Source organism: Scatophagus argus, chromosome 15 (genome assembly GCF_020382885.2).
Source record: "Scatophagus argus isolate fScaArg1 chromosome 15, fScaArg1.pri, whole genome shotgun sequence".
Classification (NCBI taxonomy): Eukaryota; Metazoa; Chordata; class Actinopteri; family Scatophagidae; genus Scatophagus; species Scatophagus argus.
Window position 1 is genome coordinate 4595724 of NC_058507.1, and position 27526 is coordinate 4623249.

Sequence of the window (27526 nt, forward strand, 5' to 3'; positions counted from 1 at the left end):
CCGTCTGCAGAGACCCGAGCAGAGAAGAGACAAATACCACATGAATACAAGTGTGTAAGTCAGGCACTGTACATTCACACAGTATCTTAAACGCAACACTGGAACGTGCTCTGCCACGACATGCTGAGCTAATGATATCTGACAGAAAACAACAGAGCAAACTGTGTGGCACACAAGCGAAAGTGAAGGGGGGGGGGATGATCGCTCAAGTGGAAAAGTACATGCAGCAATTCTCAGAACCACAGACATTTTTACCTCAAAAGAAGATTTTACACCCCCCCCCCCCAAAAAAAACTGCGACATCATCAAAAGCATTAGCCGTGGAAACTGACACAAATCTGTCGGTGCCAAGTTCATGCAATGAGGAAGCTGACACAAGCACACAAAATATGAAAACGCGGTTCAGCTTCTGTGCGGTGAAACAGGTCACCATTTCAAACACAGCGAGCACCGAGCTTTGTGCGGTCAGAAGAAAAATAAATAAATAAAAACATCACGCATGTCTCAGCTGTAACACAGATCTGGATCAGGTGTTGCTGTGTGTGCTGGTGGTAAACGAGCAGGAGGGTTGGAGGTAATAATAGAGGCCATACGGTGTTAATACAGGGTTAGCATTTCTAATTCAATTGATTACCCTCCCGGCTGTGTGTAAGGGGCTGCATCAGGCTCAGGTTGCAGGTAATGTGGTGTGTGTGTTTGTGTGTGTGTGTGTATGTGTTTGTGTGTGTGTAGTTGTGTGGGGAGAGGTGGGGGGGTGGGGCTTGTTATTATATCCAAGCATGTGTCACTGTTTGTGATTCATGCCATGACATCATCTGCCATTACAACCAGACTGTCTGGGGAACCATAGGGCAGAGATCAACTCTGAGACAACAGGCAGGCAGGCACACACACACACACGCACGCACGCACTCACACACACACGCACGCAGGCATGCACGAACGCACACACACAGACAAAGAGACATACACAGAAATAATCCTTTAGGCATACACAAACAGAAACACACACTACACATGCACTAAGACACACTGTATGACATACAAACACACACAGACAACAAGGAAATAAAATCTTACAACCGCACACACACACACACACACACACACACACACTCTATCTCTGTCTCTCACAAACCTCGTGACATTTAGCTAGTCCTCCTCGTAATCACATCATGTAGACAACGGCTAGCCGACGGCACGTGGCCTTGCCACGACCCCGAGTCTGACCTGACCCAGTGACCCCTGCCGACCCGCATCCACCCATCCTCCGTCTGAACTCTGAACCCCATCATCTGAGGATGACCTGATGGTCGCAGGCTTGATCCAATAATCTGGAAAGGGTGGGGAATGTGTGTATAAATGAGCCCAACTCTTCTTCGCTGCTCCCCTCTGTGGACGGCCCGGGGCTCGTGCACAGGAAGTGCAACCTGTTACCAGGAACATCCTGTCCCCATTCAGCACACATGGCTCACACAGACGGCTTGAACTGCTCAATTCATCATGAAAATAAGTTTACAGTTAAATGTTTAGTCTATGTCCAAACACTGTGAGAAATGCTTATCACAATTTCCCAGAGCCAGAAGGGACGTCTTCAAATTGATTTTCCTGTCCTGTCCAGCAGTCCAGCACCCAAAGACTCTTCATATACTCTTACAAATTACATTACATTTAAACAGCTGGAACCAGCAAACGGCTAAGATTTTTGCTTTGGAAAATGACTGTAACGAGTAATCCATAATCAAAATAGTTGGCTACTGATTTTCTTCGGTCTCAACCTTTGTCACTGCACATCAACCAACATGCACTCTGGTCACAATATAATTAAAATAAAGTTTAAATTGAAAGAGGTGTGCCCTGGTTCTGTAAGGACAGTGACCATGAAAAACCCGGGATAAGGTCCAGAGCGGGAGCTCGTTCACTCCTGATATCTTTATCCCCTCATTTCCTGCCACCCTTCTATTGCTAAGTTGGTAATAAAGACATAAATGCCTAAAATAAATAAAGAATTACAACTCTACACACAAAGCAGGTAAAAGCAGGCTGCACAATACAGTTACTGTAGTTCCTGTGTGAAGACCCCGCAAGCATGGATGTCACTGAACATATGGAGTGACAATGCAACAACATGCCAAATGTAATTTCTTTTGGTGTTAATTACTGCCTGTGTAGCTCACAGCAGAGTTGATTCAGGTCACCTGGTCAGTCACCACCTTTAGAGTCAAACTTTCTTTATGCAGCTTAGTGACACATCAAAGAGGAGATAAAAATTTACTGGCACACAAGTAAACATATGAGATGGATGATAAAACTGGTTTCTTGTAACAGGAACTTTACAAACGTCTTAATTTCTTGAAACTCAGAAACACTTTCTGACTTCTTAGAAACTACGGAGAAGTATCTGATGTCATATCTGGATTGGACCTCGTACAGTAAGAGGGGCAGCTTGTAATAATTCTGAAGTGACAACAGCTCTGTCTAGCTTGGATAAAAGTGGCACCAAAATCAGCTGACTGAAATTTAAAAAAAGATCTCAGTTGCAAATTCTGGCCCGTTGTGAAGTCACCTTGTGAGAATTCAACCAACTACTCACACTGAGAGGATAAAAGAGGCAACACACACACACACACACAAAAAAAACACACAGCATGTTTGTAACCTGACGAATCTCAGCGCTAACTGTTGGGCTGCGCTTCATGGAGTTAAGCCTTTTGAAGCATCGCGCTGCGCTGTGCTGTGCTAACACGGCAACAGGACGAAACTGTAGCCAGTGAAACAGCAGCTCTGGGGAATGCACAGTTATTATCGACACCAGCATGTCGGGGGCTGAATGACGCTCTCCCATAGCACCGGGCACGAGCCTCAGTGATCAAGAATAGCTGGGACACGCAGACACAGCGAGGAGACACACTCGACCGTGGTGAAATATCACACACACACACACACACAGACAGACAGGAACACAAGCTGGCTGCACATGTGTGTGAACTACAACTGAACGTACATTTTGCAAAAAAATGTTTTACCTCTGACAACATACTAGACGTTTTTTTTCTGTTCAACACTGTCGACAAACTGACAAACTTCCTTTAAAATTCTATTTTCTGTGTCTTAGCCCCATAATGTTATGAACTTAAAGCAACTACTCCCAAGTGTCAGGTGTGTCACACCTTTAACACACACCTCATCATCCCAGATGTGCAGTTAAGTTTTCATTTCTTACATGTAAAGAGTCCTCAATGCTCACTGAGCCTCAGTACAACAATCCTGTCCTGAAACTAACAAAAAAAAACAGCTTCACTATTGACGGATCTGTTAGTTATATTCTCAATTAACTGCTAAATAATTTGACCTATAAATTCAAAGGACAAAAATATTCAGCTCACAGTGATATTAAAGAGCAAAGGAGCAAATCTGAAATCACAAGGTGCCAGTAACAACTATATGGCATTTGTGCTTGATCAATTAAAGGAATAACTGACTATCAAATTAGCTGAATTTCCTTTCCATTAAATGATATTTCAGTCCTGTTGCGATCTGTCAGATGGCGGATTGATCAGACAGATTTGCATCAGTCTGTCAAGTGTAAATATAGACTGTAGCTGGACAAGTCTGTCTCATTTATGAGGCAATTCTGTGATTAACCACCAGCTGATGGTGACACTTCACTGCCTCCCTGGTTGATCACAGTTACTTCCCGGCACCGGCTCCTGGGAGTATCTATCTATCAACGGTTTTTCTTTAATCCTGCCTCGAAACAACAGCCTAAATCATTCTCAGGGGTGGAGTCATCCACCGTGGCTCCTTCTGACAAGGAAACCCCCCAGTGGACAGCTGTGAAAAACAGCGAGTCACAGTCTGTCAAAACCATAACAAACCTCTCTTGCGTCAATCTCTGACAGGCTTTCCCTCCGGCACTTGTGTAACAAGTTGAGACAATGAAACTGCGGCAGCACGGCCTGCCACCTGCTCTCTCAGTTTCACCTGATTCATCACACCATCTTTACTGTGCCATGGTTAACTGACAGAAAAAGGGCTGTGTTATTTATAAACATGGTGTTGCTACACGGCTAATTCCATGGCTAGTTTCCTCTGTAGACACTTTGTGTCTGGCGATTTGACAGACAAAGTGTCACCTGCTCCAGTGTCAAGTGTAAACTAAAACTCTGATAGTGAATAGTCAAATAAACAGTTTTAACCCTTTCGGGATGATTTTGATCATTTTAGGTGTTAAGAAAAACCACTATAAAAAGGGAAGGAAGAGCAGACTGTATGTGTCAATAACTGATCCGACAGCATAAGTCTAAAGTGCATAGTTTAAACAAAGATGGGACTAAAGGACAGAGAGAAATCCACTTTGGCGTACTAACATGCATCTTTCATGTTTTAAAGAGCATCCCTTTCCCAATTTATTGTCCTCGAAAAGTATACCCCATGTAGCTTCAGTTCAATTCTTAGACTTGAGTTCAACAGCTGACAGATAAGTCCTTGTTAAATAAATATTTGTCAACAGTGATAAATTAACATTTTTCAGTGTTTCTTTTCGTGAGGAAATGGGATTTAAGTTGGAAACAATGCGTCATAAATGGAGAAATGCCAACAGTGAACTGGATGGATTAAGGGCTGTAGGTCACAAGTGCTCACTGCTGTTGAACTCAAACCTCTGCTTTTTAAGTGCACCATCCCAATGTATCACCACATCATGGGCTTGTGTTATTCCCCCAAGTCCAACACAGGTATCTCAGAAATATCAAAACTTAGCAAAAGAGTCTCTTACTTTGCACAGCTTTTTCCATGACAGTCCAGGTCCCTCTCTTAACCCATTAGTAACTCTTGTTCCAGCCACATCAGGACACATAAACTTATGGTCGGATCTTGTCAGGGCCTTGTTGGTTTACAGACGCATTTCAAAGGGGAGAGCAGCGTGCCGAGCTTTGTGCATCTTTCAGTATCTAAACAGTGTGGCTTTGTGTGTAAGCTAATGGAACAGCGAGGCAAAAAGTTGACAGTGAGACATAGCAGAGCAGCGATAACTTTGTGTTTGCAGTTTCTTCTCAGAACCAGACTGTCATGAGTTTGCAAGTCTGAGCATAAAGACTGAGAGAAGCAGGAGGGGGATCACAAAACAGAAAATAAACCTGGCGATGAAGGGGAGAAGCCGAGATGATGCAAGAAGCGGGAAAGAGACGCACAGTCAAAAAGGAACTGATACATGTTAGTCCTGCTGACCAAGGACATTATAATTAATGTTTCCTATCCTGAGAGTTTCAATTAGATTCATGAGGACGAGGTTACATTTCTTTGGAAAAAGGAGGGAAACCCGACATGAGACACTGCTGCTGTTAGTACGAATGAGGAATAAATAAAGCAGTTGGCAGCCACACTCATGTCAAATGATGTTTGACACCGTCTTCCAGCTAGAAGGCAGCAGTCTGAGGACAGCTGCACTGACTGGGCAGAATATTATCACCAGCCAAACACTGGTAAAATACACATGTGGCTGGCAGATTTGCTTCACTCAGTAGGCAAAAAATAAGATAAAACAAAATCCACTGAGTGGCTGGTAATAATTTGAACATTCAGGTCATTTGGACAAAAAAACTTGGAGGCAGCATCAGCACCCTGCAAGTTATTAGTCTGCCCTGTTTAGCCTCAAAATTATGAAACATTATCAACAGATCAAGATGCTGTACAAACCGATCAACACTGAACAACTTCTTCAAAACACTGAGGGAAATAAAAGCTGTTACACGGAACTTGGATGACACACTTATTGAATAAACACACTGTAGCCGGTGATGATGAGGAAGATGAGGGCAGCAGTTTCAACACTGACAAATGTGTGCTGTAACAATTAGTGTGCAGTATAAAGACTTCAAATTAACTCGATTTGATAGGAAATGCTTACTGCTGCCTACATGCGAAGGTTTACCTGGTTTGTAAGAAGAATATGAATGTGAATGCGAATACTTCGTGTGTTTTGACTGTTATGATGGCAACGTGTGACAAAAGTTTGTGTTGGTACATGAAGTACATGAAGGTGAAACCAGCAGCTTCTGTATCCCACAATGAATCACCAGTATGGGAATAAAAGTTACGTGTTTTGAAAGACAGTTCAGAGACGTTTGGGGGCTTTGTGGGGATTAGTTAGTGTAGTAATCAAAGTGTTACCTTTCGTAAAGCTTGCACGAAGAGGCCTCTCCATTTATGACTGTTCTCGTCACTTGAAAAGTCGTATATCTGCTGGGGCTGCATTGCTGTAGCGGCTCCTGGCGTTGCCGTGATCCGGGCTGAACTGTCAGCATCGGCCCCGGATAGATAGTCCTTGTGGGTGGGTCAGTCCAGGGCAGGCACGGTGGGAAAAAGTCAAACTGTCTCGGTTGCAAATATGAAGAGTATCACCAAACCACACTGCTAGTCCCGGGTTGAGTCTGGTCAAACAGCGAAAAATTAGCTAAAAAAGAAAATAAGCACATGTAGCTATAAAGTTAACTCGTTAGCTCGGTGGCTAGCGAGGCTAGCCTGCTGCTGCTGTAAACACGGCACGACGGCTAACTAAAAAGCTAATGGCTAATAACAATGTTGCTAAGTGTTATATTTGCTACTTGGCGTTTGCCAAAAAGCGTATAACAGGCACGTTAAGTTCAATATTAAGTCACTACACTGTAGCTCAGCTTGTTGCCAGCTAACTACGGCTACAAGTTATGCTTGGTTATTTGCTGCCTGAACACCTGTAACGTTAGCAGGCTAGCGTTAGCCGACTAGCTAATGAGTGCTACAGGCTGCTGCTGGCCTTGATGCGCTCCGAGTTTTATGTTGTGGCACACGACCCGTTCGGCTCCAAACAAGGCACACTTTCTCCTGCGCTGTTTACTTCACATGTAGTCATCTTTTCCGGAGCGATCGGACGCTAAATCCAACGTAAATCCCCAAAACAGCGACCGGTCCAGGGCATGTCTGAGAGCAGAGCAGCTGAAGAGCAGTCGAGGTGTTTTTGGTTTGGTTTGTGAAGTCGAAGATGTTCGTACCAACTCCGCTGCCTGCCTGTCTGTCTGCTGCTGCTCTCTGCGCCGCGCGTCCGCTGTCAGGCACGCACGCTGCGTAATTTCACATTTTATTGGACAGAAAAAAACTAGGCTGGACTTCTGTCTCATTTCATACCGGAGGCCCATAACGGATGCGAAAGATTAATAGTTTTCGGAATATATATATAGATAGGTCATATAAAATAACATTTGACTTTTTCACTGTCCCGTTGTGAGAGTCGTGTTCACAAAAACAACACTTATAAACGCATTTTATAAGGCAAGGAGATGCTGTTCAATCCAAATTATTTTCAAGTCATTATATAAACATTACCGATAAAAACACTGAGAACAACCGGTTTTAGCAATAGCATCAATTTTAGACATATTTTGTGCTGACATTAAAGCTCACGCAGTTTGTTTGTTGCTGTCATTCCGCCCCCTTGTGGACAAACTGAATAAGTGCTTGATTCAGGCATTTAGAGAACTGCTAAGCCCACTAAGTACGAAAAGGTCTCGTCATATAAAGAACAACTTTAAAGAAAACAAAGTTGTTGTTTGTTTTCCCCTATATACTATTTCCCTTCTCACACACCAGATTAACATAAGAATATAAAGCATGTGTTTAAAAAAACAAAACAAACACCGGTGCATATGATATTCAAAAATATGTATTTATGATACAAATACTTTGACATTCATTTGTCAGTAAATCTAAACAGATTTAAGAACATGTGAAGCCTTTGAAGATGTAACACAGAACAAATTATATTATATTATATGAAATTACTACCCAAACACACACACAACTTATAAAATGTCCAAGAGCTCTCAGTTAACATGATATGAGACTTGAATATTAATATGAAATGAATGATATCAAATGTTGTGAAATTAAGTCCAACTTGTCTTTCTTCATAAACTACATTCTGTGGCTGTAAGTATACATTATATTGCCAAACCAGGGATCATCTCTTTTTACATTTAATGGAGAAGAATTTCATTTTTGGCTTTACTCAGTTCAAATGACAAAGACAAACTGCTGTCATGCAGTCAGTGGCTGAACAAAAACCACACAATGCATGCAAAAGTAACAGAAAGAATTCTGTGCCAGAATTATACTTATAAAAACCTTCATTTAAAATGTTTAATCTCCCCAAAATTTACTGCCACATAATAAACAGTATGTTAGCATATTTCAATATTTTTTCCAGTATTAATATTACTGAAACTGAGCTTAAAATTTTCACCAAGACATGATTATCTTTCTTTTTAGACAGGACTGTTGTGCTGCAAAATGAATTTTTACTTGAAATGTAGTAAAAATATCAAGCAACCCGAAACAGCACTTTTCAAGTAAAAACAAAAAATATAACTGAGAAGATATTTTCTCCACCCAAATTAAGGCTTGACCTGTAATAAGAAAGTCCTTCTGGTGAAAATGATGCTGAGGTAGTGACAGCTTGACACGACGTTGTAGTTTCACTTGGCTGGACTCTTTGGGTTTTCTCTTTCATCTCCTGCGAGCCCCGCGTTGCTCTACAGAGTGAATCGACTCTCCACCTCGTCTGCGATCATCTCCGCGATGGCGAGGGAGGAGGTGGCGGCAGGCGAGGGAGCGTTGCGCACATGAAGCACCCGACCGCCCACTTCCCCGACCCCGCCGTCGAACACAAAGTCATCCACAAGGTTTCCGCCTCGATCCAGAGCCTGAGCCCGAACTCCTGAAGGGCCCCTGCAGAGGACACCGCAATGAGGGGTCAAAGAAAACGTCGCTGACTCGTATCATTTACCCTCTGACACGTGCTGTAGACTCATTAAATGCGACCTGAGACATAAACTGTCGTACCTGAGCACGTCGCTTGGCGAGATTTCAGGGATGTACTTCTGCAGGAGTTTAACCTGCGCACCAATGAAAATCCCCCTGTACAATTCTCCAAACCCGTACAATATGTTCCTCATTACCAGCCTCTGAAGGCCCCTGCAGAAAAAAAACAAAGATTCAATATTTAATATCACCTAACACACAACGACTACACTGTAACCGCTGTTTCTTTTCAAAACCCATTTCCAGGGCACGACACAAAGGAGAAAATAAAATTTAGATTTAAAGAAACGCTGTCGTACCTGAAGGAGAGCGCATCGACAAAGTCTTTGGCATTGAAATCATACAGTTTGTAGCCCTCCCTTTTGAAGGCGAGGACTGCGTTGGGGCCGAGCCAAATGCTGCCATCCATCCGCGGGGTGAAGTGGACTCCAAGGAAGGGGAAACGAGGGTCAGGAACCTAGACATTTATTTTACAGAAACAAAATGGAGTAGTGACACGTAGGTATTAGTGTATTATGAGGATCAATCAAATGAAAGGCGATCTGCTGAAATGCACAACATGACAGGAACAACAACTATGAAATATGAGTTGGATCAATCAGGCCGCCTGTAAAATCTCTTAAAAGCTCGTCCCACGTCTGCCCGCTTGTGATGATGGTTTCAAAGTTAGCTTGAAAGTGTAAACTGCAGTAAATCTTCTCTCACAAGAACAGTGTTTTCATTATTTTATAAATCTCAGAACAGAACTGAGGATGAAACCCTTTTAACCAAAATTATTTTCAGCTGCCAGGCATCAGCTTGTCAGTAAATATACTGCGAGTGCGAGATTGAAATTTAAGAGGCAATCCAGATTGGGACAGCAGCTGAACCAGCTGTCTTTTTGTCTCAAAGCATCTCTAGAGACGACGGCTTACTGATTTCACGTTATGTGATTTTTACATCCAAACAGCCACCCGTGTCTGCCACTTGGGGCCGCCAAAGTTTGCAGCTGCAGAGCGCGGCTTCAAGAGACCTCAGACTTACAGGGTAGATATTCCCTTTGACCAGATAGTGTTTCTCTGGCTTCAGGACTAAATAATCTCCTCTGAAGGGGACGATCCGTGGCTCCCGGCTGCATCCAGAGATCTGCGACAGGCGGTCCGAGTAGAGGCCTCCACAGGTCAGGACGTAACGACATCGCACCTCGTTACCCTGTGGAAACAACGCAGTGAAAACGCCGAAAACGGCAGAGCACAGTGGAAGCTTTGCTATGTGTGTGCTTTACCTTTTTGTCTCTGACTGCGATTGGATATTTCATCCCTGCAAATAAAAAAAAAAAAAGTTTACATGTGAAGGTGGCCTTACTAACTCTACAGGTAAATTGATGTACAGGATCTGTTTATTACCCTCAGTGCTCCCAGCCGAGCTCTCCTTCGCCATGGAAATGTCATTGACCTCAGATTCAGTTACCACCGTGCCGCCTGCCTCCTCAAAGTCTTTGCCGTACCTGAGAGCCACCATCCTCCAGTCCACAATGCCGGTGTAGGGCGAATCCAAGGCCATTATGCCCTGCAAGGACGACACACAATAGGCCTTCACTGCCATCTCTTCTTTTGTGTGAACGACAGCAGCGTCTCCGAGTCTCTTACCCTGCAGTACGGCTCGCGCTCTCGGATTCCCTTGGCGTCCACAATGCTGAGGTCACGCACATTGTTCTTCATGCCGCGCTCATACAGAGCTTTTAGTCTGGGTATCTCTTCCTGCTCCACGGCCACAATAAGCTGCCAAGGCGGGACACTGATCAATACCGAGATAGACACAACACAATGATCCACATGGCTGCTCAGTGCAGCACCACTGCCAACCAGGGTGCCCCTTGGGTGGGTGGGTGGGGTGGGGTGGGGTACTTATGAAGTTGCCTGGTGGATTGTGGAGTCCAATATGAAAAAAATACTTTGCAGGATATTCCTATTTTTGTGTCAGGGAGGAAAAATATAAAGCTAAGTGCAATGTGAACAATGTTGAAACAGAAACTAAAAGTAGTGGAAAAAAATGTTGGACTGCTCAGATAAAAGAAACTGACAAACTGGTGGAAAATGTAACCAAAAATAATGGATAAATGGTTAGAAACGTTAGCTAAAGGTACTGAATAACTGTTTGAAATGGTAAATAATTGGACTCGTTGGCAAATAAAATTGACTGAAACTCAGTTCAGTTGTGACAATAACAAATAAGGGAAAACAAAAAGTGTTGGTGTGTCGTTATTGATCATATCTTAAAAAAAAAAAAATTTAATAAAATCTGAAATCTGAGCATTTAGTGTGAATAGTCTGACAGTAATTTAACTGTCTGTAAAGAGTGGACAAAATGACCGAGCCCTTCATAAGCTATCCGAATTTCTTCACAGCGTCTGAACTTCATTAACACTTCAGGTGACTTGTATCAGGTGAAAATGCTCACACAAACCTTTCCACATCTCTTGTAGGGCAGGCCTTTCTTTTCGCAGTACTCGTAGGCTAAAGTGGCTCCTCGCACACACAGACGGGCCTTCAGCGAGCCCGGCGTGTAGTAGATCCCGCTGTGAATGACTCCACTGTTGTGTCCACTCTGGTGCACCGCTGGTGGGTTACAAAGTGACAGCGAAAGTGCAGAAGAAGAAAGACAGAACAGGAGGATTTGTTAACATTCTGAGAATATGAATAATGAATAAATATTCTACATATTTGTGAAGGGGTTTTTCAGTCTACTTCATCTAAGCTACTCACACAAGGTAGACATGACTGTGTTCCTGTTTCACAGTCATGGGGAACTCAAAAAACCCATGATCTGTACCGCTTATGTTTACACAGCAGAGAACTTAACTGCAGTCAAACTCATCGGCAGCCGCTGTGGTGTAAACATGATGCTGTCTCTGTTTGGTCAATTAACTTTTGAAACAGATACACCAAACACATTAAACAGGTGCAGTTTGTCTTTTTGGGAAACATGCCTTTTCACCTCTTTGCCGAGTTAAAAGAGAAAATCGAGGTCCTCTCATTTCTGTGTGCAAATTCAGAAGCTACAGCTAGCATAAGATTAGCATTAGCATATCTTAGCATAAAGACTGGAAACCAAGGGAAACAGCTAGCCTGACAAAACCTGCCTCGTCACACTTCACTCACTCCATTACTCATTATCATCTTTGTTTAGTGTGCATAAAACCCACATGTGAACAGCACATTGTGGTTTTACATGGCGTGTGTGTGTGTGCGTGTGTGTGTGTGTGTTGTCTTTGTTTCTTGGCCAGGGGCAATGACTTTCTTAAAATGTTGTACTGAGGCCAAAACTGTCAAAAAGATCACTGAAAGAGAACACAAACCAAAAGTTAAAGCTTCCAAATTAGACTACAAGACAATTAATTTAACTGGAATGTTTTATTTTCTTTTTACGACGGCTGCACTTTCTGATTTCTTTCAGCACAGCAACATTTTATGGCAGACTTCCAGGTTAAAGGGTGTTTGATGGTGTTAAGGCTGAACAGTGCAGCAACACAACAGCAGGGTTACACTTCACTGACTTTTGACCCAACGGGCTCACATTAAAGCTAACACTTTACTCTCATGGTTCCTTATCAGAACCAGCGTGCTGGAGTACGGAGTCAAACGAACAGAGCCGCCCCGTGTAGCTGGCTTAAATCAGCGTGACACGCAAAAACATTTGGTCTCAAGAACAAGTTGTTGTCTTCCTTCACCACAACAACAACAACTTTCAAAACTCAACCCACCGAGCTCCTTTTCTTTCTCCAGCAGAATGAAGTTGAGTGACGGGTGTCGCAAAATGAGCTCTCTGGCTGTGGCCAGGCCCACGATGCCGCCTCCCACCACGGCCACGTCGTATGTGCTGAAACACAGACGAGGTTACAGACAGTTCAGACTGTAGGACGGTTACCGATAACCATCCAGTTTTATGCGTTGCAAAAGGTAGAAAGCAAAGCAGGAAATTTAGGTCAGTGGTTCAATGTCCAACTGTACATGACTGCATGAGCAGCTAACAAGCCTTGAAACAGATCTGCAGTGGAACCCATGACACAAGTGTTGTAGTTAACAGGTTATGTGTATCTACAAATAGAGTATAAAGCATAGTCCCAAGGCTAAAGGAAGCAAATCAGTTCCTAACTACAGACTACTATCTCATGGGTGGGCGTGAACTGTAAGCGGCAGCAGTTCCAGCAAATCCAAACCGTCCAAAACCCATCACGGGATCTGGCATAATGAATGTGCATTTGCAAAGAGCTGGAAGAACATAATGTTCAAGCCTGAGAGGACATTTTGAACCCCAGGGCCTTAAGCAGAACAATAGGGACTTTCAACATCTTGTTTTCAGTTTTGAAAATCAGAGCCAGGGATGGTGTTGCAATCCTCACGGGTGGGGGGGGGGGGGAGTAAACCAAAAAAATCCAGATAAAGAAAAAGTGTTTGGGAGCATTACAGTTTATCCTCTCCTATCTGTGAATCACTATTTACAGGAGTACCTGAAGAATTACAAACAGTGAAATGGTGGACAGAGAAACTTTTCTTCATGGGTTTTGAACTTTAACTTGGTTTCATTTAAGGAGGACAAAAAAACTGGTACAGAAGCTCTTTAATCTTTCAACTAATCTGGGATGTCTTTGTGGTCTCAATAATTGGAGCAGTTACCCAAATGTTCTGAATCAATAACTTGAAGTTACAACATCCATAAAACACAGTTTACTCAGAGCAAGCTGGCAAGGGGCCACCTTACACGAGCTGCACACTTTGACCCCCAGACTACAGCAGGCGTGCCCAAACTTTGGCCCAAACTGAAACTTAGTGGTGGGACACAGACCGAAAGTAAACATCTACTGTAATTTATGGTTACTGCTGAAGTTCCCTTAACGGTCTGACTTCCTGTGCAAAGTTTTGCTCTATTTTTTATGCAAGAAACATCTGGTGGATCTTATCATACCTTATGGTGGGCCCCACTTTAGGGAGCTGCGCTGCAGAGCCTGTACATCTAATATGAAACACATGCTGCAGGAATGCCTTCCTAAAGGTACAGTTCACACAAAACTTGTGACTGACCGCTGCACAAAGGCAAAGACAAGTATAAGTTTAAAAGGCATAACAAACGTGGTTAGAACAGGCGTAACGTTGCAGACAACAATGTTTTAGGTGCACAAACAGTATCGTGGGGTGGGGTGTGCAGGTACGGCTGAGAGCCCAGATGTTATGCAATCGGTTCCGTGGTGCATGAACGTCCTTGGCAATTAAAAAGTTTCTTACTGAAATGGGTGCCGCCTGCGATTCCTGCCCACTTTCCTGAACTAATCCAACAGAAAGCAACACGATAACGTTAAAATATTCATGTCACATGTGACCGGACACGGCTACAGCAGCACACGCTTAGCTGTAGCCTCCTTCCTTCTCCGTAATGTCATTCTTACCTGTGCAGCTGTCTGGTCGTAACGTCCTTCAGCAGTTTGGGCTGCGCTGCCCCGACAGCCTTGAACGTCGCAGTGCTCAGTGTCCGGATCATCGTCACAGTCTTTCTCGGCTCCTCACAGAACTGTCTTCATCGTCAGAAAGATTTCCCTGAGTTCTGCTTTGTGTTTCCTCCGCCTGTTGCCGCTGCTAGTACCCCATCCTGAAAGACGCAAGCCGTGGCCACACACGGCCTCCCTACGCGACGTTCCACGCACACTGACGTCCAGCCAATGGGGCGGCACGCTTTCCCTACGTCACTCGGTCAAAGGCTACAGCGATGGACGCGCCCCAAATGTAAACAGATCGTTGTACTGGAGGGCAGGTGAGGATTTCTCAGGTGTCGCGTATGTAACCGACTAAATCAGGTGCTCAATTCGGTTGTAAGCGCAGGACGCACTCTTAGCACCTTTATGTGTATTTATTTTCCAGCTCTGCGATATGAGGCTTTTGTCGAGGGCGGTGCGGTCTGTTGCGGGTCAGACGGAGTGGAGCCGCAGGCGCTTCTGGGGCTGGCTCAATGCCGTCTTCAACAAGTGAGACCACGACATAGTCAGGATGTGCAAGCTAATAGCTCCGCAGCAATGCACGGAAAGAGTAATAACAACCTGCAAGCTGACAAAAGTGAAAAGCACCTCATTTGACATGAAAACACACACACGTTACCGTCACTTTTTTGTTTGTTTTTGCTGGGTTGCACGCATGTTTGTATGTTTGTAGATCATACATTCATGAAGGGTTGTGATGTTTAGTTTTAGCTGGCACAGCTTTAAAAGGTTGTGTATTCAGCAGCACGGTCACTCAAAGGCAGGCTGTCGTCAGTGAAGCAGTGCTGTTAAATTATTGAATAGTGTTTCCAATGAAAATCAATTTATGAATATTAAGCCTGATAAAGTGATACATCGGGGATGATTTTCAGGCAAAAACTTTATAAATAATCATCAGTAACACGGGCATGATAGACAAACATGCAGTCGATAACTGACTTTGCTCTAATCTCATATTCGTAATGATATCTGTGTTGCTGCATGTTGGTTAAATGTGTAAATCAGTCAGGAAATTTCAGCCAAATATGTAAAAAAAAATCTGATTTTATTAACTATTTCCAAGGTGTAATTTCTATTTTTATTATTTTAGGTATACATATCTTTAAAAAGCAACTCCTAAAAATGTAAAAGGTACCAAGAGGAAATATGGTATTTTAGTTGATAAATAACCAAGTAAACAAACAGTAGGTTAAAACAGCTGGCCTGGTGGGTTTCCAGCTGGACTTTACATTTGTTTTGCTGCCCTCGTGACTCCTCTGTTCTGTCCTCTAAGTCAGCCCAAACCAAACGTGGCCCGTCACATCACGTCATCAACATGTACCGTACTCTGCTGATCTTCACTCAGGGTGGACTATGAAAGGATCAAAGCTGTCGGTCCAGACCGAGCTGCAGCAGAGTGGCTGCTGAGATGTGGTGCCAAAGTGAGGTTTCAGGGTTTCGAACGCTGGCATCACGACTACAACGGACTGCCAACTGGGCCTCTGGGCAGATACAAGATCCAGGCGATTGACGCCACTGAATCCTGCATCATGTACAGAGGATTTGACCACCTGGGTCAGTGTCACAGTGTGGGGAATATTATGTTCTTGTCCTTGTGAATCGTCACACTCATTTACATCTGCCTCCACGTGATCGTGGATGCTCTCGCTTAAATAGATTTAACACAACTAAAACTCTACAGCCACACGCACATTTCAGGTGGATGAAAATTGAAGAGAAATGTTTTGTTTTTTTCTTTACTCAGGACCTTCCCATTTTGGGGCATGAAGTCCACATTTTTAATTAAATCCAAAGGGTTTGTCCTCTGTACGGACATCTTATTACATTGCACACTCTTAATGTCATGTTGTCAGATTTAATTCAAGCTGTATGTCCTGGCTGTACTTTTGGCAGCCTCTGGTTCTCTTCCTCTGTCAGCCGTAGCTCCTTAGCTAGCCTTGTATTTAGCTGTATGCTAACACCAGCATCTTGACATGACAATAACAACAAAAAAATTCTACACTTACTTTTATATTATTCAATAATTGCTGTTGACCAGAATCTGTGAGAGATAAAAGAAGACTGACTTTCAGCAAATTAGCAGACTTTCGTTAACATGATAATATGTAGCATGTCAGTGTAGCATGCTAATGTTAGCATTCTCTGCTAGCATTTTCTCTTACTGTTCACCTTAAATAAACATCTGACTGGGGCGTATTCATTCATGACTCTTTATGGTTGAGTATAGTTGAATATTTTTTAAAAATTAATTATTAAATTACTGAAATACTGTTAAATACCTTAATCTGTGAATCCCTTTTGTTTATTTAATGAAAGAATGATTTGGATATCTGTGTTATCAGCTGTTGGTGGTGACGGATGAAAATTCAGAAGGTCACAAAGCTCATTAGGATTCATCCTCTGGGGACGATCAAAGTCGCCACCTAATTTAAAGGCAGCTCACTCAATAATTCACTCTGAACTCGAGTGCTGGTTTAACAGACTAAAGAGCCAATCAAAGATTAAAGCTTTGTTCAGAAAGTGTAAATTTTGCATTGACTGTGTTAACACGAGCTTGACCTCCACCGTTGACCTGAAAGCGATTCCCCTCTGGAAAGGTGACGGTGAAAGTGCATCTCCCCCCCCCAGACTGATTGTCCAGAAGTGACGCAAGTGAGGGGGATGTTTTACGCCGAGCAGGCACACACAGTGCATAGTCTTTGACCTTGCTGGCTGCTGCACGCTGTGTTTTTTTCTGGTGCCAAAGTCCACACAGATTTATTTTGGTGTAAAGTCCCTTGTTGCAAAGTGTAAATTTAATCATTAGACGTCGTGCCGATGGTGTTTTTGTCTTCACTTTTCAGATGGTTTGAAACATTTGGAGGAAATCAAGTTCAACAAGTGTATCTACATTGAGGACACCTGCCTGGAGAGGCTGAGCTCAATAGAGAATCTGCAGGAGAGTTTGTACATGATGGAGGTGGTGTCGTGTGGAAATGTGACCGATAAAGGCATCATCGCCCTGCACAAACTCAAGTGAGTGTTTGTTTTGTTTGTTTTGTGTCTACATCCGTTGACTGGTAGAGGAAAACGATGTTTGAATGATACGAAGTCCTCCGCTTTGTTGACAAAAAAAACCTCATTTCATATTTTGTACTAATTCCAAACAGGAATCTGGAGTATCTGTTTCTGAGTGATCTTCCCGGGATCAGGGACAAACAAAAGACAACTGAAAGACTGCAGACAGCACTTCCGCGTCTGGACATAGCCCTGGACCTGGACTGACTGAGCACTTCCTGTCAAAGATTGTAATATATGGATGCCTTTTTCCAGGGTTTTCAAAGTAAAAGACCCAATCTTGAAGGACGGAGTGGAGCATTAAGAACTTTGATCATCCAACATGAAAATCCTTCAGCTAAAACTGGAAGCGTATTTACATGTGATTCATTCAGTCTTTGTTAAATGTCGAGGTGTGATTTTATGGGGAAATATTCAGGTGGTGCGCCACTTTTCAGCTTGAAAGAAAATCCAGCAAAGAGAAAAGTTAAAGCACTTTATATTGTTGACACCAGTTTGTTTTTGTGATAGAATGAACTCTTCTTTAGTTTATTATAATCTAAACATTTAAGGTATTAAAGGTTACTCCATATGTGGGTACACAGAGAAAATAATTTGTGAAATGCTGAGCACTTCAAGAGTCTTTTACACCATTTCTCTTTAGATTAGTTTGGCATTTGTACATTATCTGAGGACAGAACGATGGCTGTGAGCATCCTTAGCACCTAAAGCTCCAGAGATAATGAGTGCAGTGTGGTATTGCTACTGCTGTATGCTAGTAAATGTGGGAATGTGTACGACCGTCTTCACTCCTGACGTCAATAAATATCTTCAGAAATGTTCACGAGTTGTTATACTTGTCAAAAAAAGGCCCACGTTATAACTTACTCGAGACAATTAAACATCATGAGACTTACTAACAACATCATGTCACTCTTACAGAGTCCACCGTTATATGAAAACTACATTTGGCAAACCAGGCAAGGCTGGACGTCGTAGTTTTACCTTCGGTCGACTACGAGCGGAGCAGCACGTCGCTCCTTGTCTTTGCACGTCTATACAAAATACAGCAAAATCAGCTTGAAATATGGGCAACGAACATAAACCAACACGTCCGAGTCCACATGTCGGGAAATAGTGCATAGACTGACACACCCCTCGTGATCAACACAAACTCTAAGAAGTGTTTGAATTCTCTTGACTGTGTTTAAACCCAAAGTGCTACCAGAATCTGCTTCATTTCCTGAGTTTTTTTTTTCTTTTTTCTTTTTTTTTCCAGAAAACGCCGCTTGTTGATGGTGTCGTTATTCAGCTTGAGAGCAGCCAGTTTAGATGTTGGGAAGGTGGTAGTTGAACTTGCGCAGGTTGTTGTAGTACCTCTTACTGTCCACAGCTGGGAAGATGCTGCTGCTGGTCAGCTGAGGCAAATACTGGAGGGAGAAGTTCCAGGCACACGTTTGAGAGCGATCAAGTATTTTTACATGCACATAATTATTTATATGAAGTCATCTGAACGGGTTTCCTCTCTGAGTAACTTTTAACTAAACTGAGAGTCACTGAAGACTCCACAGTTTTAGTGCATCTGCTGGGTAAAGTGTGGACTGAATGCATTTGAAACACAGCAGAAAAGACATCAGCTGGGAGCAAAGCATTCCCACCTGCCTCACTTCTTTTTTTGATTTTTTATTCGATTTTTCACCAGTTTATGTTGTCCTCAAGTTGTTTCCAATATTCACAGCAGTAAAAATTTCAAGATAACCTACCAATAAAGTGAGCCAAAAAAATCCCTGATCAATCATTTGAGAGTTTGACCATTTTGGGTCACGGTGTTGTCGATGCACTGAACCGTACTTATTTTCGTCCAAAATATGCAGCATTTAAAAGGCACTGATCTTATCCCTTTACATCTAAATGGCTGCTCTTCATGCAGACGACTACTCACCCCGGGGGGAAGGTGTTTGCGAGGTAAACGTGTCCTCCTGTTGCTGTGGCGGTCCTGCTCTCGGGAGGTGCTCTCGCTCTTCTCTCGCAGGCTGTCGAAGTACGGATGTTGGAGGAGCTGCTCGCAGGTCAGCCGCTCGGACGGGTCCATCCTCAGACAACCCTGAACCATGAAAACCATCGACAAGAGACCAGCAGAGGCAGTGAAGGTCAATTCCACTGGATTAAAATCCACACTTTATTTTGTTTTTGTTTTTACTTCATTTTCAGAATTTGACTGGTGTATCACAGATTGTAAGGTCACGGTGATCTCAGACTTCTCTCAGGTTTAAGTCAACGTCTTTACCTTCATGACACTCAGGGCTTGATGCGAGAGATTTGGATATTTCTGCTCCAAAGGTTCCTACGGAAAAAAGAAAATCAGACGATCCAGAACGTTTTTGACTTTTCACGATTTAGCATCCGTGTGTGTCGATTACGGCTGGCTAAACTCACTGAATACCAAATCATGACAGCTTGTGGAAGCAGCTAAACAGCAGATTAAAACAGCAGCAGCCTCGTCTTGTGTGATGGCAGGAAGACGGATCACATCGTGTGTCTCACCATCTCTTGTGGCTCTGGGATGGAAACGCCGCAGAAGAACTGGTTGTTGCTGAAGACCTGCTGGTGTCGAGGGATCAGATCTCCTGCAGAGGACGAGAAAGATGAACACACACATTACTATTTGTCCAAAAGTTTTTTAGATATTTTTACAATTTCATCCCGTCCTGGTAAACAGCTCTACCTTCTATAACCGTCCTGAGAATTTCGTGACAGCAGAAACGTTGGGACTCACCGAGCGTCTTTCTGATCAGGTACAGCTGGTCCATGTCAGACTTCCCGGGCCACAGAGGAATCCCAGACAGCAGCTCGGCGAACACACAACCGATCGCCCAGACGTCCACCGGAGGGCCGTACTGAGTGTCTCCCACCAGCAGCTCGGGGGCCCGGTACCAGCGAGTGGCCACGTAGTCTGTGTAGTAGTCACATGGGCCAGCTGATGGCACAGCACACAGAAACACGTGACTTAGTGTGTGCACAGAAAGAGCTATCGAGTCACGGCCAAGGAGAACACATCAGGATGCGTACTAAAAAACTATTATTTATTTTTGTGCTGAAGATACAAAGATTTCCTTCGTCTGAATTTATGTCACTGTAGCATCGTTTTTTTTCCCTGATCACAAATGCAAACAAAACAAAACAAAACAAAACAAAACAAGAACACAGTGAAAAACCTGTCGTACACTTTCTGTATTTAACATTAACGCCTATCGCAATTGGCTCAGTGAGATACTTTAAATGCCAAAATCAAAATCAACGACTCCCAATGAATTTTCAGCTTAAGACAAAACAATCGGAACCCCTCACACACACACACACACACACACACACACACACATATGACTAGGAGCTGTTCTGCTCTGAAGAGCTAAAAGCGTCACCATTTCTTAGAGTTAAAAAATTAAAAAAAAAACCCAAGAGAAAAGACAGAAAAAACAAAATCATGTTCAAAAATTTCTATGAGACGTGTTTGTGTTCTTTTGTTTTGTTTGATAACCAGCCAAGAATCTTTTTGTGATTTTCTGTGGTGGAAAAAAGTGCAAATTTTAAAAACACAGATGAACTTCTGCTTTGGATCCAACACATCAAAAATTCCTGTCAGTAAAACTTTTGCGGCTGCTCATCTGAAACACACTGAAGGCAACAAGTACAGACATCAGTGTCCACCAGGGGGCGCAGTCAGATATTTATCAGCTGTAAACAAAGCTTTAAAACTCACTCAGAATCCTGGCAAACCCAAAGTCACAGAGTTTGATGACTTGGTGCTTTGTGATGAGAATATTTTCCGGCTTGACGTCTCGGTGGATGCACTGCAGGAAGAGAAACATGGAACTAAAATCACTGCAGTGAAAACTCAGTATTGTGCTCAGACCCCGGCGGTCGAGAGGCGCTGACAATGAAAGGGGCCGTGTAGGAAACGATAAAAAGGAGCGAGACGGTGCTTTCTGCACTTCATGCCACCCTGTGAAATGAAGGCCCTGCAGTGTTTGTTGTGTCTAGGTGATACATTAACTGCTGGTCAGCCAAGGGGAAGGAATTCTAGTAAAAAAAAACAACAAAAAAAACAAGAGCCATAAAGCAGACGTCTCGGTGGGAGCTGGAGGTGGGAGGAGACCAGAGGAATTCAAAAACAAGCTGAAGGGAAGGTCTGACAACTGAGAAATACTCTGCACACCACAAGAGGAGACACAGAAGGGCAGAAACAGACAGACTACTCACGTTTTGCTTGTGACAGAAGTTGACGGCCTGAAGCGTCTGCCAGGTTATGCTTTTTAAAAGGTGCTCTGGAACGCTGCGAGACATGAGAGGAGATCAGAAGTTTAAATTTAAGCCCAAAGATTCATTATTAACTTGGAAAACTCCTTATTAACTTAAACAGGAAACACACACTGGATCTTTTTCCAGCTGACAGCCGATTGTTCCGCCCAACGACGGAGCGAACGCCACCTCTCAATGAAAGCCATGAAATTTGTCTGAAATCTCCAGAAATTTCCCATTTAGAGGATTTTCTAATCAGACTAAGGCTTAAATTTGGTTAAAGGGCTTGTTTTAATCATTTAAAGGTACACTGTGCAGACAAAGAGAGTCTGTATATGGAGATAATTCCTGCACAGAAAACCATTCACATAAGCATTAGTTTGTTTGCTTTTCTTTGGTTAAGAAAGTAGAGCCGAGGCTGATGCTCATGTGATGGGCTTTTGAGGTGTCCTGTCATAAACCCAACGTGTTTTGTGACCTGACGGAGGTGCAGGACGAAAAGCCAAGTTATTATAATTCATCCAATGGAGGGACGTGGATGTTTATACCAAATTATAGGAATCAGGGACAAATAAGATGAATCTAATGGAAGAACATGAATGGAGGGACATCTTTGTTCTACTGGAAAGCAAAGATTCACTGCCTTGTGGTTCTAGTTCTAGTTTTCCTTTGCCCAGCTCTGTTTTTCAGACGTCTGTTCTCCCTCAGACGGATCTGCAGGACGTTGAGCGTCGCCATGATGTTCAACACTGAGGCCTTTGTTGGTTCAAAGACCATCATCTATCAGTGTTGCCAGGGAAATGACTATATCAAGCCTTGTGACTGGCAATTAATAACACCCACCCCCACCCACACACACACACACACACTTTGTTTTCTGTTCTTTTGAACCCTCCGTGTCCAGGAGGCTACAGGCAAGGACCAGACAGCGAAAACACTCCGCATAAAATGTGGCCGAGCCTGAAGAGTCCCGACAGCTCCCCACCAGCAAGGCATTCTGGGAGAGCATCAGTGTAAACATTCCACAGCGAGCAGGTCAGCTTCCCGGGAGACGAGCGTCGTGCCCGTCGGGGCCCGGACAAAGCACAGAGTACAGTGTGGTGTACGTGTAATGTGGAGATAATAGAAAGTACACAACACTGTGTTTGACCAAAAGCCACCTTCTGCAGATTTATGCTCGCAGGATCTCAGTTTATGGCAGTACAGTACACTCAGCTGTGTGCTCATTTCATATAATTCAGAAAGACAAAGTCCTTAAAGAGATGTTCTCTTTACTGCACCCCCACACAAGTTTGTAGCTTGTGATCAATAGAGTTTTATCATAATCTTATATATTACATCGTACTTTGTTTCTGGATTAGATTTTGTGCTGTTAAATTCAATCTGCAAGGTAACTAGTAGCCAAACCCGTCAAATAAATGCAGTGGAGTAAAAAGTACAATATCTGTGTCGTAATTGTAGTCAAATAGAAGTTTAAAGGAGTTGAAAATGGAAATACACAAGGAAAGTACCTGAAAATTACAGTACACGAGTGAATGTTCACATTCACGTTCACACCTGGAAACTGCTCAGCGAAACCACGGTCCTGATCTGAGGGATTAAGGACTTTGAACGAGGACACCTTTCACTTTTTCCACCACAAGTTCATCACTGAGGGACTAAACGGACCACCTTCCAGCACAGTGACCTACAAGACATGAGCGTGGACGCCAACATGGACCACAAGTCCTCAAAATCCTCACACTAAATTCCAATTCCACCTGAGCCCAGTTTGCACACAATCTGTATCTGAAAAACCTCCTTTATCTGCTACATGGCTGCCTCAGAGGGTTGGCGAGTGATTTTAACCCTCTCTTCAAGCTGTATTTTTGGGGGCATCCATGTAGTCGCTGGTTTGAATCCCTCTTGAGGGGGGCCGCCTGACCTCTGCTGTACGCGGTCACGGCGAAAACAGACTCGCTCACCCTCTGGGATGGCGGTCGAGCTCGTTGAGGACCGTGTGGTCGCAGTACTCGAACACGAGGTGAAGCTTCCGTTTGCGGCGAAACACCTCGATCAGGTTCACCAGGTTGGCGTGTTTCAGTTGCTGCAGAGATGCAAAACAAAGAAGAAGAAGGAATAAAGAAGTTACATGCAGGAAAAGACATGACACACACACACACACACACTGTAACATTCACACAAATATGTTTTAATTGAACCGAGTAAAGCGGTGAAGCTGCACCATCTGCGGCCTAACAGATGGTAATAAACATGCTGTTACCCCTGACAACCTGACATCCCCATCCTGTCCTGTTTATGAGCTCCGGGTGTCCAGCAGGCCACTAACAATCCCGCCCACCGCATGACTAATTAAACCACCAACCACTGCGCCAGAGCATGTCTGATCAATATAACACACGTCAAAACAAACAGGCTTCGGTTTAAACTTGGCAACAAAAGACAGAAACAGGACGACTGAGAGTCTGTTGTCGATAAAGTCAGCCAGGAAACATTCAGTGGTTCAAGATCAATCAGTAGACAAGAACTGAATCTGTCCTGCGTCCAGAGTCAAACGTGTCCAACACAGAGACACAAGACCTTTTTCAGTCCATTTCCTGTCATTAAAATAAAGTTCACATTGCAGTTTCGGCACTTGAGCCGGTGCTGCCCTGCAGGGCTGCTCCTTCGTTTGATTACGGCCCTCTGACCCTCCTTTGAACGCTGCCCCTTTGAACGGGAGTTTCTCTGTGCAGCAGCTACAAAAATGCTTCCCTTCTGTCTGCACAATTAATTGCATGCTGTCCCTCCTGCCGGCTGCACAACAGAGAGGTTGTTTCACGGCGATAAAAACAGGATTTGCATCTTTTACACCACAGAATTTAGTCCGACTGTGTATTATCACACTGAATACCCAGTAAAGAATATAATGTAGTAAAGTGGGACTAAACCGAACTCTGACCACCACAGAGAAGACGTTTTTTTAAACTTTCTACCATCCATAAAGATGTTTAAAAATGTTAAAGGTTAGTTCTTTAACACACGCATCATGTGATTCGGAATAACAACATATTTGGATAAAGGCTGATATTCTGACTGGCATTTGAAGAACAGTTACTTATTCTCATAACTCATAATTTTTAATTTATGACTAAACTTTCCCTGGCAAAATGTGCTTCCATAATCCAGCAGAGCTGGACGGCTGCTACATTAGTTTAGTAACAAACGCACCAATGAAGAAGAACGTAACACGAATTCTAACTTACCTTCAGCATCCTGATCTCCCTCAGTGCAATCTTTTTGATGATGGGATCATCCTCTGACTCCACAAACTTCTTGATGGCGACAATCTGCCCCGTGTCTTTGTTTCTGCACTTGAAGACGACGCCGTAGGAGCCCTCGCCAATCTTCCCAATCTTCTCGTACTTCTCCATCCTCAGGCTGGGCAAGTTGACCTCCGGAGGTGAAAATCACTTTTCCAAGGGGGCTCGGAGGGGAGGCAGGACTGCCTGTACAGCCAACGGCGACGCAGGAAGAGACACGGGAAGCAGGACACAGCAGGAGTGAAGAAGGAGAAGGTGAAGGAAGGGAAGGAGAAGGAGAAGAACAAGAACAAGAAGAAGAAGGAGAAGGAGGAGAAGGAGAAGAAGAAGAAGGAGAAGGAGGAGAAGAATGAGAAGAAGGAGGAGAAGAATGGGAAGAAGAACAAGGAGAAGAAGAAGGAGAAGAAGAACAAGAAGAAAAAGAAGAAGGAGGAGAAGAAGAATGAGAAGAAGGAGAAGGAGGAGAAGAAGAAGAGTGGGGGTGATTTGACCACCTGGTGCTTTTATGTTCACTATGTTATGTTCACTCAAAGCTGGAATAAATTCATGTGAAGGATCAAAGCTGGGACACAAGTGGGTGAAATGAGGGTTTGGATACAACAACGATACATGAGATTTTGGTTTATTTAGCTGCTTTTCGTGTTGGTGACATCATGAGTTATTGTTAGAAGAGCACACCGCAAAGCACACTGAAGGATCCGCATGCATTTCGTGATTTAATCAGAAGCATAAAACAAACTGTGGCGGCGTTTAGCCTCTTGGATATGGGGCTCAAAATGCTAAGATAACCCGTCAACAAGCCGCCTCCAAAAGCTCGGTTTAATGGCTTCGAGGCAACATTACACCTGTCTACCAACAGCCAGATTGCGTAACGAAAACATTTGCAATGCAAAGTATATTAGATCATTTCCCTGAGGGGATACAAAGCGAGAACAGATAACACACACACACACACACACACACACACAGAGTGACCAGCCTGGGGAATAAAATCAGAGTGCTGCACTTGTAAACAGCCGAACAAGGAAAACATTAAACTACAGCAAAAAAAAAGGTGATGAATGAACAGCTCAGACTGCGTGTTTAAAACCACAGTTTGAAGCTTGTAAAAAAAACAAAAACAAAAAAACTTCAAATAATCCTGAAAGTTGCCTCATGACACCAGTTGATCATAAATGAAGAAGAAATGCATATTTCTGTGAAACGGTTTTCGGTGAAAACACATCCGGTTCGTGTAAAATTCAAACTTACTGCACACTTACTGTGGACGGATGTCCGTCAGTGAAACGAGGAGCTGCTGCTGCTGCTGCTGCTGCTTCACCCAAACACGACGAGGTGGAGGATCACAGCCCGACTGTCCCCACAGAGCCGACAGGAGTCACCTTTAAAGCGTCAATGGGAGAGTATAAACCCCGACATCCGCTCAGGTCTTTCAAAATAAAACAGAATATCAGCACGCGTCACTTCCGTTAACTGAAAGTTTTGTTTGCAACTGACTGACTGACTGACCCATAAGCAGCAACTACTATTGACTCTTTTACTTATACTGTTGGTCAAACTAAATCCGTTGTAAATGTTTTTGTTGTCCTGCGGCAGTGGCAGGAATACTCTTATTTTACTGAGGTAAAGGTGGCACTTCCTCTGTGTAAAATTACTCTGTTATACAGGTAAAAGTATTGCATTCACGCTTGACTACAAGTGCAAACGTACTGTTATCACAAAATACTTAAAGGACCAAAGGTAAAGCACACATTAAGCAGAATGGCCCTCTTTAGGATAATTATTGGTTTAAAATGCATTAATGTGCATGTGTCATCTTCATGTTGATGAAATTTGGCTGACTTTAAATCTATATATTTAAATCTTAATCTATAATAACACGTAATTTATTTGATGATTCTGAAAGTAAGTTATCACATTAATGTAATAAAATTTAAAAACATTTTTGGCTCTAAAATGTAGTGGATTGGAAGTATAACAGAATGGAAAATGAAAATACTCGAGTAAAAACTGTATGAATGCAGAAAAACTGCACTTGAGTAAATTGCATCACTGATAATCTGAATAAAACATTCATTCAGTGAATCACATACAGTGTTCAACAGCGGGATTTCAGAAGCCTTAACATAAACATGTAGGTCACAGGAATATAAAGATCTGATGAAGCGAATCTTCAAAACAAGGCTAAACACAGAAAACACAGATCATAGTAGTAATGTGTATTTGTATCGCGTGTATCTTTTTAACAACCAAGCCCCAAAGAGAAACCCAAAATGAAGCAGCTCTGATAACTCCAAGGTTACCTAACAGATGAGATACTGAGCTTTACTTTGTGGAGGCACAAACATGGTGACATATATAGTTTCTTTTCCTCCCTCTTCATATTTTCACTATTTATGTTGAGTCGCTTGACTTTGTTCTTTCAACCATTTGCAAAATTTAGCCGAATGCAATCCCAAATGATCCTACTTCATTACATGTTACAGACGAGTATCAGCACGAAATTGAAAAATATGTGATGAAACGCAGA

General features: G+C 43.1%; 4 protein-coding genes across 6 annotated transcripts in view; 1 reads left to right on the plus strand and 3 right to left on the minus strand.

Moving 5' to 3' along the window:
• Positions 1 to 7200, minus strand: part of sos2 (son of sevenless homolog 2 (Drosophila)) — a 33196-nt gene extending 25996 nt beyond the window's left edge. Inside the window, exon 1 of the mRNA XM_046413025.1 lies at positions 6172 to 7200. Within this exon, the coding sequence (XP_046268981.1) occupies positions 6172 to 6255 (84 nt within the window). The 5' untranslated portion in view covers positions 6256 to 7200. The remainder of the gene's footprint in view (positions 1 to 6171) is intronic.
• Positions 7201 to 7680: 480 nt separating this feature from the next.
• l2hgdh (L-2-hydroxyglutarate dehydrogenase) lies at positions 7681 to 14417 on the minus strand. The gene is made up of 10 exons (XM_046413045.1): positions 14276 to 14417; positions 12596 to 12711; positions 11299 to 11450; positions 10482 to 10613; positions 10239 to 10401; positions 10118 to 10152; positions 9877 to 10044; positions 9153 to 9310; positions 8875 to 9006; positions 7681 to 8760 (listed from the first exon to the last, which is right to left on the minus strand). The coding sequence occupies exons 1-10, from the start codon at positions 14365 to 14367 to the stop codon at positions 8565 to 8567; spliced, it is 1344 nt and encodes a 447-aa protein (XP_046269001.1). The 5' UTR covers positions 14368 to 14417; the 3' UTR covers positions 7681 to 8564.
• Positions 14418 to 14495: 78 nt separating this feature from the next.
• On the plus strand, positions 14496 to 18237 carry dmac2l (distal membrane arm assembly component 2 like). The gene is made up of 5 exons (XM_046413062.1): positions 14496 to 14637; positions 14745 to 14848; positions 15705 to 15913; positions 17203 to 17374; positions 17509 to 18237. Exons 2-5 carry the CDS (start codon positions 14754 to 14756, stop codon positions 17621 to 17623), a joined length of 591 nt encoding a protein of 196 aa, XP_046269018.1. The 5' UTR covers positions 14496 to 14637; positions 14745 to 14753; the 3' UTR covers positions 17624 to 18237.
• cdkl1 (cyclin-dependent kinase-like 1 (CDC2-related kinase)) lies at positions 17911 to 26411 on the minus strand. Of its 3 annotated transcripts, none has more exons than XM_046413049.1 (10): positions 26259 to 26411; positions 24940 to 25182; positions 23659 to 23780; positions 21656 to 21728; positions 21156 to 21246; positions 20172 to 20372; positions 19940 to 20022; positions 19683 to 19739; positions 19338 to 19499; positions 17911 to 18825 (listed from the first exon to the last, which is right to left on the minus strand). In XM_046413049.1, the coding sequence occupies exons 2-10, from the start codon at positions 25105 to 25107 to the stop codon at positions 18724 to 18726; spliced, it is 1059 nt and encodes a 352-aa protein (XP_046269005.1). In that variant the 5' UTR covers positions 25108 to 25182; positions 26259 to 26411; the 3' UTR covers positions 17911 to 18723. The 3 variants fall into 3 exon arrangements, with proteins under 3 accessions (XP_046269005.1, XP_046269007.1, XP_046269006.1); XM_046413051.1 differs by having other exon boundaries at positions 24940 to 25128; positions 26259 to 26407; XM_046413050.1 differs by having other exon boundaries at positions 24940 to 25191; positions 26259 to 26397.
• Between the last annotated feature and the right edge of the window lie 1115 nt (positions 26412 to 27526).